The sequence below is a fragment of the Pelophylax lessonae genome, assembly GCF_965119305.1.
Source record: "Pelophylax lessonae genome assembly, chromosome: 2".
NCBI classification, from domain to species: Eukaryota; Metazoa; Chordata; class Amphibia; order Anura; family Ranidae; genus Pelophylax; species Pelophylax lessonae.
In genome coordinates, this window is record NC_138769.1 from 356,684,819 (window position 1) to 356,699,124 (window position 14,306).

General features: G+C 45.6%; 1 protein-coding gene across 1 annotated transcript in view; it reads right to left on the reverse strand.

Annotated features, from left to right (window-relative positions):
* The window catches only part of SRRM1 (serine and arginine repetitive matrix 1), a 79,706-nt gene that overhangs the window by 16,230 nt on the left and 49,170 nt on the right, over positions 1-14,306 (reverse strand). The window contains exon 6 of the mRNA XM_082245760.1: positions 5,690-5,890. Coding sequence (XP_082101886.1) covers positions 5,690-5,890 — 201 coding nt within the window. The remainder of the gene's footprint in view (positions 1-5,689; positions 5,891-14,306) is intronic.

The following is a 14,306-nucleotide window of genomic DNA, read 5'->3' on the forward strand; positions in this document are numbered from 1 at the left end:
TGTGTATGCCGACACTAAGAAAATATTGAATAAGAAAATGACAATGGGGGGGGGGGGGAGGAAAAAAAAAAGAAAAGGGTTTGAAATATCCCAGAATATGTATTAGGCCTCCTAAATATAAGTTTATAGGTAGTTATTGATCCACTAGTATGTAACGGAAGTGAGGGCTTATTCCAACATTCCAGAGCAGTCCTTTAAAATGCAGAATATAAAAATAGTTTCAACCAGTATAAGAACTTCAATAACTTATCAGTCTAGCCGAGAGCCCTACTACACATCCAGGGAATTAAAGGTTGGCACTATGCAGCAGGTAAAATAGCCAGTCTAGCCTATGTCCTTGTAAAGCTTCAAATGCAGATGCAGTACATTGATTGTTAACTTATGAGTCCACTGGATGCTTACAAAAAATCAATATACAGTTCTAGTTGGAACAGGAACTTGAAGAAGTGGATATAGCAAATGGTGGCCAAACTCTGCACTCTGTGACAGACAGTGCCCAATTATATTATTGTGTAGAATAGGATCAGACCGATCCTAGACAGTCCACCAAGCACTGGGTACCAAAATACTTGGCTAATCATAATAGGATCTCACCCACTTGAGCTTCTTGTGTTCATAGCTCAGATCCATAAATGCTCCCGTGCTGATGCAGGCTGGCCTTCACTCCAGGCGGGTGGCATAGAAGGCCTGAGGGGGCTTACATCCTGAGAAGTTCTGATGTAGGATGGACAAAACACATTGTCACGGGGTACAAAACCGGCATGAACCACCTGTCTGGTAGAACTCCGCAAATGCGTGGAGGACAAGACCAGGTAGTAGCCTTACAAATTCAAACAGAAGCTTGATGCTGAATCGTTCAGGAAGAATTACCACTCCTGGTGAAATGAGCTTTGACCAGGAAAGAAAAGAACCTTTCCCTTGATGCCATAGCCCAGAGCAAAAACAGAACAAAGTCACCTAGCAACAGTGTATTGAGAAAACCTAAATCTTGTGAGGATGCTCCAATAAAACAATCAGGGAATTAAGACTGTTGAATCAAGACTGTTGAATCAAGCCTGTAGACCAAGGTCCATGAAAAGTCCCTTGCAGGAAAGCTTAGCTAACTTAGGGACCCTGCAAGCCAAAGTAACAGCAAACAAAAAGACAATCTTATGTGTTGGGAGTGACCAGAAAGGTTCTTGAACAAGAGATGTGTTGGGCGCTTGTGCCGACAAGTGGGACCCGCACTGGGATGTGGATAAGATGGAGAGAGGTACATAAACTCAAAATGTAGCAAAGTTTCGATGTTGATTCCGAGGGCAGCACTGTAGCCAGGCAAAAGCCAAAAAAACGCTGAAAGGCACATATAAAAACAGAAGAAGACAGGCGCCACTCAGTAAAAAACAGTTTATTGCACAAAAGACATAGCACACTTACATAGAAATTAGGCTCGGGCTTCTCCTGATAGCTTCTCTACCCCTGTATGGTCCCTGAAACGTCTGAGGAAAGAGCGCTGTACGCATGCTCCGAAACGCGTTACGTCATCACAACCCGACGAGCGGCTCACCGCCGTCTGTGGTCTGATCCTGCTCCCCCATTGGATTCCATTTTAGCTGCGTCATCTCCCAGCTGCTGGTCCGGCTGATAGGAAGAAGGGCCATGCCATACAGGGGTAGAGAAGCCATCAGGAGAAGCCCAAGCCTAATTTCTATGCAAGTGTACTATGTCTTTTGTGCAATAAACTTTGTTTTTTTACTGAGTGGCGCCTGTCCTCTTCTGTTTTAGAAAGGTTCTTGGAGAGGCTCAAAGTAGTCTGCGAAATAGATAAGTCAAAATTAAGGTTCCATGGAGACAAATTGGGGGGGGGGGGGGGGGGGTTTGTCACACAGGTAAAGAAATCCATGTAAAACCCTGTACAATAGATTGAGACATCATAGGTCTCTGAAACTAAACAGCTAAGGCCGATATCTACCCCGTGATGATAAAGTAGTTGTAAACCTCTGGACATGAAATATGAAAAAGTGTCGTTTCTGTCCGCAGACTCATTCTTCTGTCACGAGAGGTAAAAAGGCGACAAGGGAGGGAGCTCCAGCATAGTCTGACTCACACTGCACACTGAAACCGAACTGGGCTGTCAAAGAGATTGGGGGGGGGGGAGGGGTTGTCCCTTCCCTGCAATCAGCTCTTCTCACTCAGTTCTGTAGATTGTAAATTCAGCTCCCATGCTTTCTGGAAGCTCAGAAAAACTATAAATTTTGGACTTTGAATGGATGTAGAGAAGAGAGGGCTGCAGATAAACCTGTACAACCTATGTAGGAAGTGATTTAAATCGCTATTACCTGAGGCTAGTCACTTCACTGGGAATATGTAAGGGTTTACAATCACTTTAAAAGCCAAAAGACGTCTCCATATCAGACTTTAGAAAAAGCCAAAATGCACCCCATGGTATACTTTCCATGCATTGTAAAGCAAGACTGAAGATTGGACACTGTAAAACAGGTCTGGTGGATCTGGAAGAGCACACAGATCACCTGCCAGGAGAATTACGATATGTTCTTGGCCAAGCAGGTGTTATCAGAATCACAAGAATACCCTGAACCTTTATCCTACGCAAAGGCAAGGAAGAGTTGCAGTAAAGGAAAGGCTTAGGTCAGGAGGTCACAAGGGCATCCGACACAATTGTCTGAGAATACCTTGTCCAGGACACAAACTTGTCAGGTTTGTTGTTGAATATGGAAGCCAAGTTCCATAACCAGTGTCCCCAAATTGCAAACAAATCCCTGTAAATACCCCTCATTTTCCATGTCGAAACTGTGCACGGCAGAGAGGGCTGGTACATGAAGTTCTGCTGAAGACAAAATCAGGTTTTTTCTGAGCAGCACAACTTCTTGTCCCTTCTTATAGGTTGATGTATGCCACTGCTGCAGCATTGTCCAGCGGAAACCTGACAGAGAACCTGAAGGTAAACACCTGAAGTTCCAGGATGTTGATCGGAAACTTCAGCTCCTCTGAAGACCACATTCCCTGAACCAAAAGGCTGACCAGAACATCCACCCAGCTTGACAGATCTCCCAGAACGTGCATCAAACCACACTGTTCCAGGGCTGACCTGGCCTTGGAGTCGGGTGCATTAGCAGATCTTGGACTACTGACGTTTGTGACATACCAGCAGTATATGGAGTTTAAGAGCTCTGGAATGAATCTGGGCATAGGAGACTGCATTGAAAGGGACTGCCATCATGCAGGACTGAATTGAGGGACTTTTCAATAACCTCGAGGACTTCATCTGGGATTGAAGAGAAAGACATTTCTCCAGCCACCGCAGTAACTTCACCTAAGCTGTTTCGAGGACTAAGACTCAAGCACTCCAGATGTTAAGTCAGAACCAGGGCTGACTTCCAACGGTATGAACGGTGGATCAGGTGGCAGTCCTACAAACCTGGGCAACAGAGGTCCTGTGCCAGAATGCCCAGCAAACCCCTACAGACCTGGTGGAAATGAATGTGTAAAAGCGCTGGATAATCATTGTCCTTTAACCAGTCTACAAGCTATGGTGCCAATCATTAAAATTTTATCACAGGTGATGTACCGACAGCCTATCATGTCTTGAGGCCCTAACATGCCAAGACAGTACAAATACCACCAAATTATCCTTTTTGGAAGGTAGGCATTCCAAGGTATTTAGTAGGAGGGTTAGCAAGTTTTTTTGAAGTTAAAGTTTTTTTCCAATCAAATTAAATTCATTCCCCCCCGAAAAAATGTCATAATAGGATATTTCTCCAATACGGCATAGGCATACTTGCAACTACACCCAAAACCACATTCTGCTGCTACCCCTGAGTATGGCAATACCACGTGAGAGCCTTTTTCACAGCCTGGCCACATAGAGAGGAGAGGGCCCAAAATCCAAGTAGCACCTTCAGGCATTATCTACTTTAAGATCCGGTCTTATTCCGACACTTTGTTTACAAGCAAAAATCAGTATGTTTGCTAGAAAGTTACTTAGAATAGCCCTAGAAAATAAAATGGTGGGTTTGGAATTTTTTTTTGTCACACGTGATTTGCGCTGGGGTTTTTCTAACGCAATTTTACACACTAAAGAATAAATACACTGTCAAGCTAGGCCAGTCATAGACCGTTCGAACCTCAGTACATGCAAAACTAGAAACTTTGAATCAGCTACGACACCTTTTCCATAGAAATATCTAGAAAAGTAAGAATTTTTTAAGGTATGCTGTGTGAATGGGAACACAAGAAACACATAGGGTTTTATCAAATTTGATTGCAAAAGTGGAAATGCGCTTTAAAGGTCAAGTTCTGGTCAAGCCGTAATTGTAGAAGTCCACAGTGGTCTCTGGGACTAAAGTACCTGTGGTCACACCAGGCAAAGAAGGATTTCCAGGTACGATACTAGATCTTTCTGAAAGTAGCTTTTCTTGCTTTTAGCAAAGAAGGAATGAGAGACTCAGCAACTCCGCTGTTCTTTAGGACTCAGGCTTCAAAAGCCAAACCATTAAGCAAGATGGAATACAGAGCCCTATGACAACAGGTTTGGCCTGCTGTGGAGAGGCCAGTTGTCATCTCTTAGAAGTCCTTGTATGTCTGTGTACCAGGTTCATCTGGGCCAGTTTTTTTGCAATGAGAATCACCAGTTGATGTAGATAAATGGGAATAAGCAGATAGGCATTTTGGATGTTTACGGATGCCAATTAACCCCCTTGTCTCACAGAGGCAATAACGGACCTTGCAGCTTCCATGCAAAAAAATTGGAACTTGAAGGTATTTATTTAGGGATTTTAGGTCCAGGATAGGATAAATACATCACAAACCGGTTTGAATGGAATCCTTCCAACCACCCTGTAGGGGTTCTGGCATAATCACTCCCTGTGCCAAAAGATGGTTCAGGGCATTCTGAAAACACGACCAACATGTTTTTGGGAAGATTTTGATTGATTTGAGAGAAGCAGCGTGTGGGTATAGTTTTGAACTCTTGTTTTGTACCCCTTTGAAACCAACGACTGAACCCGCAGGTCTGGGACACTGGCAACGCAGAGAGAAGCAAAACCGTTACAAACATCTCCCAACTCTTAGGAGTTCGAGAGCCCTTTGGTGGGATTTGTGTGTTAAGTCTTAAAGGTTTTAAAGTTGAAGCCGAGGCAGAGCACTTACATGTTCTGTGTTTTCAATAGGAAGCCATTCAGGGTAAACTATGCAAGTGGGTCCCTCCCTACCAAATAGAGGGATTTTTAAGTCTACCCTATCCCAAGACCACTCTTTCTGCCCAATGCCATGGCTTGTTAAGAGTCAGTAGGGCATGTACCCCAGTATGGGACTTGCCACCCAGCTGCGGATAGTGTTGTTGGCCAAGGCCAGACACCCAAGTGACAGTCGGCCCCTAACAAGCGTCCTACTTGCGCAGCACTGTCACGCCAGATTACAGCGCTGGAGATGTAGTCGTACTATGCCCAGGAGCTGCTGATCAAGTGTGTTTTCATTCCAGGAAGGATCAAATCACAACATGTGTTACACCCATATGTATAAATTTTATTGTATTTCAAAAAAATCATTAGCTTAGCATGTCTCTTACAGCAATAAAAAACTAACAGGTGTTCTAATCCCTCTCCACTCTGTCCAAGACCTAAAAGTTGCCATTAGTTCTACTTTAACAGTAGCAATACAACTAGCATCATTGTTCAAGCTTAATAGGTACCTTGATGATGTTGCCTCTTGTACAGATGGTTCCTTCACTTTCAGAGAGGGCTCAGGTTCTTGAATTTCTGCCTCCTTTTGCTCAAAAACTGGAGCAGGGCTTGGACTTTTAGTTTTGTGTCTTGGTGAATGAGAGTGGCTTCTCTTCCTCTCTCTCCTGCTTGGAGACCTTCTCCGTGGTGAGGATGACCGCGATTTGCGCCTAAAAAAAGCCAAAAGGTAAATATTGCAAAATAACTAGCAATCCACTTGCAGCAGATATTAAATCTCAAAATCCTAGGAGTTAGGTGAAAAAGGGCTGGGGAGGGGTGTAAAAGAAAATCCTTTAAATAGACAAAAGAAGCACATAAACCAAGCATACAGTGCATCCGGAAAGTATTCACAGCAGTTCACTTTCTCCACATTTTGTGTTACAGCCTTATTCCAATATGGATTAAATTATTTTCCTAACAATTCTACAAACAATACCCCATAATGACAATGCGAAAGAAGTTTGTTTGAAATCTTTGCAAATGTATTCACAGCCTTTGCCCAATACTTTGTTGAAGCACCTTTGGCACCAATTACATCAAGTCTTTTTGAGTATGAGGCTACAAGCGTGACACCTATTTTTGGGCAGTTTCTCCCACTCTTCTTTGCAGGACCTCTCAAGCTCCATCAGGTTGGATGGGGAGTGTCGGTGCCTAGTCATTTTCAGATCTCGCCAGAGATATTCAAATCGGGTTCAAGTCTTGGCTCTGGCTGGGCCACTCAGGAAAATTCACAGAGATGTCCCATAACCACTCCTTTGTTATCTTGGCTGTGTGCTTAGGGTCATTGTTCTGTTGGAAGATGAACCTTCATCCCTGTCTAAAGTCAAGGGTGCTCTGGAGCATGTTTTCATCAAGGATGTCTCTGTATTGCTGCTGCATTTAGCTTTACCTTGATTCTTAGTCTCCCAGTACCTGAACCACAGGATGATGCTGCCACCACCATGCTTCACTGTATGGATAGTATTGGCCAGCTGGAGGTACCTGGTTTCCTCTAGACATGACGCTTGCAATTCAGGCCAAAGACTTTAATCTTTGTTTCATCAGACAAGAGAATTTGGTTTCTCATGGTCAGAGTCCTTCAGGTGCCTTTTGGCAAACTCTAGACAGGCTGTCATGTGCCCTTTACTGAGGAGTGTTTTCCGTCTGGCCATTCTACCATACAGGTATAAAGAAATACCGCGCTGATAACCTTAACCGAAGATCATAAATGCGCAGCCAGCAAAGCAGAGGACAGTACGTATACAAAATTAAAATATGTGCGGCTCTATTATATCCTAGATAGCACTAATGATTACAAAATAAATGTGCATTGAATCACTAATCAAAAGATGAATAGTTAATAGAAATCAATAACTTACCACAAAAATATATAGTGTGACTATATAAGTAACAAAACATAGCATCTGTGATAAAGTGAGCTACATAACAGTACAATTGTACATATTGAGTGTACCGTGACACTGTTCTAAAATAAGTGATTGAAAAAGGGAAAAAAGGCCATGAATCAAAAAGTCTAAACCGGTGTGTAAACATGAATCTTCAATATGTGATCCAAGTGAATGTTAAACAACACTGAATAGATCAACCACCACCAAGATCAAGGAGGCTTAACGGAACAAGTAGACCCAGTTTAGCATACGCCTACTGGGTCAACAAAAGGAGTGATGTATATACACCTAGTAGGGAAGGGGAGAAGGTAGTTGAAATCTCCATGTTTAATTCTACTCAGTTAACATACAAGTTTAAGTTCATTTCTCCGTCAGTTTTCATCTTAGTCCATTTGGTGCTTGGGTAATCAATTATTTCCCTTGTAACCATAATAGACGTTTGAAAAGGGAAGCGAGGAGGTACGCAATCGCCTTAAAGGCTGTCGAGAGACTTGACGCGCTGTTCCTTTCGCTCCAGATAGAGGCTAGAGTAGTTGGAGTTTCAGCCTTACCGGAAGTTCGCGGTAATGTTGGAGTTTGCCATGCGTGAGTCACACCGAAAGCGAGGCTTAGCAATCGCGCACAGACATTTTGTTGGCGTTTGTCATGCGCGCTTTACATCAAAAGGGAGGCTTGGCACGCACGAACGTCATTTTGTTTGATACACGCGAGACATGGTTTACACTTATGTCCGCGGTGCTACAGGTAATCTGGCCTAATTGGGGTCACATTTTCTATATAAATGCAATGAAAAGAATGGTCATACTCCAGATGTCTTGTAAGATGAAACGCATCAGTCAAGCTCAGTTTGTGCCATTGCGTTCTATGCTGTCTACAGAATACTAAATTAAAAGGTTTTTTTTTTTTATCTACCTATTTGTAAGTGTCCTTAACCTTTAATAAACCCGTTTATTAGGGATGCAGCGAAATTTCGGCCACCGAAATTATCGGCCGAAAATGAGCCTATCCCATTTCGGCCGATAATGGGTTAACATTGCCAAAATTAATATGGCCGCCGTGAGGAAGGAGGAGGGTGCAGCGCAGGGCAGGTTTTAAAAGTCCCGCCTCTGGCCGGCCGCCCGCCACTCAATGATGTTCCTACTACTACGATCTCTGCATTAATGAAGGGACATACCAGGCGGGAGGGCGGGGCGAGTGGCCGCTAATAGGATATAACTATGTGATCCTTCCCTGTCAGCTCAGCGAGACTGTTTGTGAATGAGAACTGACCTGACACCGGGCGGGGGGAGCGGCCGCTAATATCTGTAACTATGTGAGCGCTTCACTTCCCTGTCAGGCATGCATCTCCGCTGACAGGGAAGTGAAGCGCTCACATAGTTCTAGTTATTAGCGGCCGCTCCCCCCGCCTGGTGTAAGGTCAGTTCTCATTCACACACAGTCCCGCTGAGCTGACAGGGAAGGATCACATAGTTATATCTATTAGCGGCCGTTCGCCCCGCCCTCTCGCCCGGTGTGTCACTTCATTCATACACACATCGTAGTAGTGACATCACCGGGAGGCGGGCCGCCGGCCAGAGGCGCTTCTTTTGAATGGACACCAGAGGAGGGACGCTGAGCCAGAGGGGGGGGGGGGGGGGTGTACTGCCGAGGGGGACGCTGAGGCAGTGGGGGGTGGGGGGATATGAGGGAGAGCTGAGGCAGCTTACCAATGGTATTATTACGCAGCATGAGGGGGCTAATGTATTGTCACTGCAGGTCACTGATACATTAGTGACTGAGCAGTTAATTAACCCCTTTGTGCTTCATTAGTGCAACCAGTATCAGTGTTAATTAACACTGGCTGCACTGATACTGGTTGCACTAATGCAGCACAAAGGGGTTAATTAACTGCCACTGGTCAGTCACTAATAGATGAGTGACCAGCAGTGGCAATACATTAACCCCCTCATGCTGCATAATACAAATACCATTGGTAATTAAATTAACCTCTTGCCAACCCGTCACAGTACATATACTGTGACAGGGTGACAGCGACAGGTGTACGTCACTGCCTGTTTTTGGTGTATGCCCCAAATTTTTTGGGGGGAAAAGTCATTCGGTTTTCGGCCAAGGGCATCCTGCATTTTCGGTTTCAGTTTCGGCCCAGAATTTTCATTTCGGTGCATCCCTACCGTTTATTGTATGGCTTTACACTATGTGGAGGTTTTCTGTCTTTTTCCTCTGAATTCATGTATTGAGCTTACCTGGAAAAGACCATGCTTAACTGTGATTCGGCGGATCACTTACTGAGCTTTTTCCATTGAGGGTAGATGTGGAGCGGTGTGCAGAGAGCAGAGTGGAAAGTGGCCGGAGAAATTTCAACTATCTTCACCCCTTCCCTACTAGGTGTTTATACACCACTGCTTTCGTTGACCCAATAGGCGTATGCTAAACTGTGTCTACTTGTTTCGGTAAGCCTCCCTGATGGTGGTTGATCTATTCACAGCGTAATTCAACATTCACTTGGATCACATATTGAAAATTCATGTTTACACACCGGTTTGGACTTTTTGATTCATGGACTTTAACTTTTCTAGCACTTATTTTATAACAGTGTCATGGTACACTTAATATGTACAATTGTACTATTATGTAGCTCACTTTATCATATGCACTATGTTTTATTACTTATATAGTTACACTATATATTTTTGTGGTGATAAGTGTTATTGATTTTACTCTACCATACAAGCCTGATAGGTGGAGTGCTGCAGAGATGGTTGTTCTTCTGGAAGGTTCTCTTCTCTCCACAGAGAAATGCTGGAGCTCTGTCAGAGTGACCATCGGGTTCTTAGTCACCTCCCTAAGGCCCTTCTCCCAATTGCTCAGTTTGGCCGGACGTCCCGCTCTAGGAATAGTCCTTGTAGCTCCAAACTTCTTCCATTTACTAATGGAGGCCACTGTGCTGATTGGGACCTTCAATACTGCAGAAATGTATCTGTGCCTCAATACAATCCTGTCTACAGACAATTCCTTGGACTTCATGGCTTGGTTTGTGCTCTAATATGTACTGTTGTTAACTGTGATACCTTCTAGACAGGTGTGTGCCTTTCCAAATCATGTCAAATCAACTGAATTTACCACAGGTGGACTCCAATCAAGTTGTAGAAACATCTCAAGGATGATCCGTGAAAACAGGATGCACAGGATGAAACAGGATGTTGAGTGTCGCGAAAAGGCTGTAAATGGGATTTTTTCGTTTGTTTGAAATCCTTGCAAATGTATTAAAAGTAAACTTCTTTCACGCTGTCATTATGGAGTATTGTTTGTAGAATTTTGTGGAAAATAAATGGAATTTTGTAAAATCTTACCGTAAAATCCTTTTCTCTTAGCTCATTGACAGACGTAGTCCTCGGTGATACAGCACCTTCGGGTTATGTTGCCTCCACAGGAGTAGGACTAGACAGGAAATAAAATGCTCTGGCCACACCCTAGGGGCAGTCCCAGAGGGTATATCCTCTCTCTCTCTGCCTCAGCAAATCAGTTATGTCATAAAAGCAGTCTTTAGAGAATTTAACCCAAACCAACTCAAAAAAAACAGAGGGGCGGGTACTACGTCTGTCAATGAGCTAAGAGAAAAGGATTTTACGGTAAGATTTTACAAAAATCCATTTTTCTCTATCGCTCATTGACAGACGTAGTCCTCGGTGATACAGCACCTTCGGGAAGTCCCAGAGCAGTATCACAAATGAGGGGTGGGAAAATGGAAATCAAATCCAAATCTAGAAGGCCCAAACGGTGCCAACTAGAAGTTTACAATGCTCATCCTTAATGATGAGACTCAAAAAAAAAAATTTTCAAACAGAAAAAAAACCCTCGAGGTAGACCACCGGTCTCCTCAAATTGCGGCCTGCAAAACCTTGCGGCCAAATGAGGCATCCGCCGATGCCATCACATCAATTTTATAAAATTTTGTAAAGGTATGTACCGACGACCAGGTGGCCGATTTACATACCTGGACCACTGACGCCTGATGGCGAAAGGCCCAGGAAGTACTGAGCGCTCGAGTGAAGTGCGCCCTAACAGGGAACGGAGGATTCCGACCCTTAATAGAATAAGCCTGTACCACCGTCTGACTGATCCATGTAGATATGGTCGCGGCAGACACAGGCAACCCCCTTCAAGGGCTATCCGTGATCACAAAAAGTGAGTCCGTCTTACGAAAACCACTTTAGGAAGGAAGGATGGATTCGGAAGAAGAACCACCTTATCCCTATGAACCACCAGATCTGGGGAACGACAGAATAATGCGGCCAGTTCTGACACCCTGCGTAGAGAAGTAATGGCCACCAAGAAGGCCACCTTCTGGGAATGTAAGCAAGGGAATCTCCCTAATATCTTCAAAGAGAAGTTTCTGAAGAACCGACCACACTAAATTAAGATACCAGGCGGTAAGGGTGCGCGCACTGGTGGAGCCAGATGTCGCAAACCCTGGATGAAATTCCGCACCAAGGAATGATTAGCCAAAGGTTTCTTGAAAGAAGATTGCTAACGCCGAAAACCTGACCCTTGATCGTGCTCAAGGATAGTTTCTGCTCAACCCCTTGTTGCAGACAGACCAAAATTCGGGTCACCGAATAGGTCTGTGGGGGAAATCCAATAGATTCACACCATGCAATATAAGACTTCCATGTGCTGGAAGTCGCTTTCCTTGCTTTAACTGGAGGTAGGAATAACTGAAGCTGACACTCCCTTGTCCTTCAGTACCTGGTCTCAATGGCCAGGCCATTAAGCCAGCGACTGTAAAGCAAGATGGAAGATCGGTCCCCGAGACCGCAAATCCTCCCTGAGAGGAAGTCTCCAAGGAGCGTCCGCGACTAGCCTCGCCAAGTCGGCGTACCAGGCTTGAGGAGGTCAATCCAGAATTTCCAGAATAACTGGAATTCCCTCCACCTCTATCCTGCGAAGAAGTTCCCGCAGCAACTTGAGAGGATGGAAGGCATGCCGTAGCTGATACTGCCCCCACGGGGCGATCAGCGTTTCTGCTGCGTCCGCTAGAGGATCGTGGCACGAGCTACAAACCTCCGCACCTTCCTGTTAGGCCAAGGTGCCAACAGATCCACATCCGGGATGTCCCAATGAAGGGACAGCTAGGGAAAAAACCTCTGGATGAAGAGGCCATATGCGATTGGATCCGAATCGGGCTGCTCTAGAGCTGCTCGATCCAGTAAATCAGACAAAATCTGATCGCTCTCAGTTCCGATACCCTTATTGGTAATCTGGATACTATCGGAAGAAATGACTTCCCCTGGTTGAGCATCGGAGACTTCCTGGTCCGCTCGCTCAACCGGATCCGATTGTCCAGGGAATCGGAATTCTGATTCCATTAAAAAAGAATCTCCTTCAGGAGAATTCGGGTATGAGACTGGGTATACGGTACTGCCTCTAAGAAGGCCACCATCAGTCCCAGCCAATTGACGGACAGCAACATCCGAATCGTTGACTGAACCTTCTGGAGTTTCCCAGCAAGGAGAAACTCTCTTGCCCAGGATGTATCCAACCTTAGGCCCAGATAGTTCAGTCTCCTGGTGGGAACCAGGGATGATCTTTGGGAAAGCGAAAAAACGCTGATGTCCTGCGATGATGGGGATATAAAGATAGGCATCCTATATGTCTATGGACGCCAGGAAATCTCTTATGCAGGGAGGCCACCACTGTACAGATGGACTCTATTTCTTCCCAAGTCCAGATTTGGACGCACCTTGCCCTCTTTCCTGGGCATTGTGAATAGGTTCGAATAGAACCCCTGAAACCGTTCGATGTTAGAAGAGCAGAATCGCACCGGTGGAAGTGATCGAAACTCGATCCTGTGTCCTCCAGAAACCGGTGAAGACATCCCCCCCCCCACCCCAGAGATGGGTAGGGGCGCATCAGGCTATATTCTTCAGGCTTGGCTGAGCCGGACTCTGTTTACCCGACCAGCGCCCTTTGAAACCCCTCTAAAGGGGCTTTGGAGGGTTTCGCCTTATCGCCCGCCCTCGCGGAACGAACAACTCTATATGAGCAGAAAAGGAAGGTCCTCGTTAATTACGAGGTCTTTTTATCCTAACAGTCTGTGGCAAGACAGCAGGTGGTACCGTCTATCCTATAAAGAGGAATTCCTCAAACGGATAGCACCTAGCCATGCGTTTGGAAATAACAGGGGTTCGTTTCAAAACGACCCCATTTGGGTAAAGGAAAATCCTTCGCCCTTTTGGTAGGCTAACAAGTACCAAAAAGGAATCTCAGTCTCAGCTACCTCTGCCGGTGTAACCTCAAGACTAAAGGTTTCCCGGACGGACACAACTAGTGCATCCACCACTCTTGTGCTATGGCGGAGGCAGAAACGTGCTCCTCACTGCTGAGGAGATATTACCTGAGACAACAGCCCCCTAAGAGGGACCTGCAACTGCATTGACCAGTTCCGAATCCGTATCTGATAAACAATAGGGGTAGGCGGGGGTCGCTACTTGACCCCCGTCCCTGACAGGCCACCTCCACCCGGGATACCAAAGACTCCAAAATTGCCGATAATGCATTAAAAACAAGTGGGGTACTGGAGGGTCCTGCGGCCACCTTGAGGGGATCAGGTGGGGATACCTATGCGGCAGGGTCAATGATTATACAAGACACTTGCCAGCGACAAAAAATGACAAAGTTTTTTTTTTTTGTGTGTCCCCCAGTCGCAACAGCGCCCCTCAGTGTTACCTGCCTTTTTGGACCCCACAGAGAGAGAGACAGACCCAAAGGCTCATCCCTGATGCACAGAAGTTTTCATCAGCTTGCTCAGTGCTTGTCTTGTTACAGACAGGAAGTCTTTGGCCCTATTTCCTGGGTAAAAGAGGCGGCTCCGCCCCTTAACACGTCTGCCGGCTCCTCCCCCTGGCTCCATGAGGTGTTTGAGTCACCTCAAAAATGGCCGCCCCCATGCTGGAGACACGAGGCTACACCAAAATGGCGGCCTCGTGCGATCTACCAGACAATGGCGGCGGCCTGCACAGAATAGCGGCATGTCTGCAGAAGGATCTCGGCCTCACAACCCTTCACCCTCATGGTGGTCAGCGTGGTCGGAGGTACCGGACCCCAGCGGGCCGTATGCGGTCCGCTGCTTAGCTGGAGGAATGATCTGGAATGCAGTATACATGTATAGACATCGCCCTGTGGCTACTGACAGGTAGGA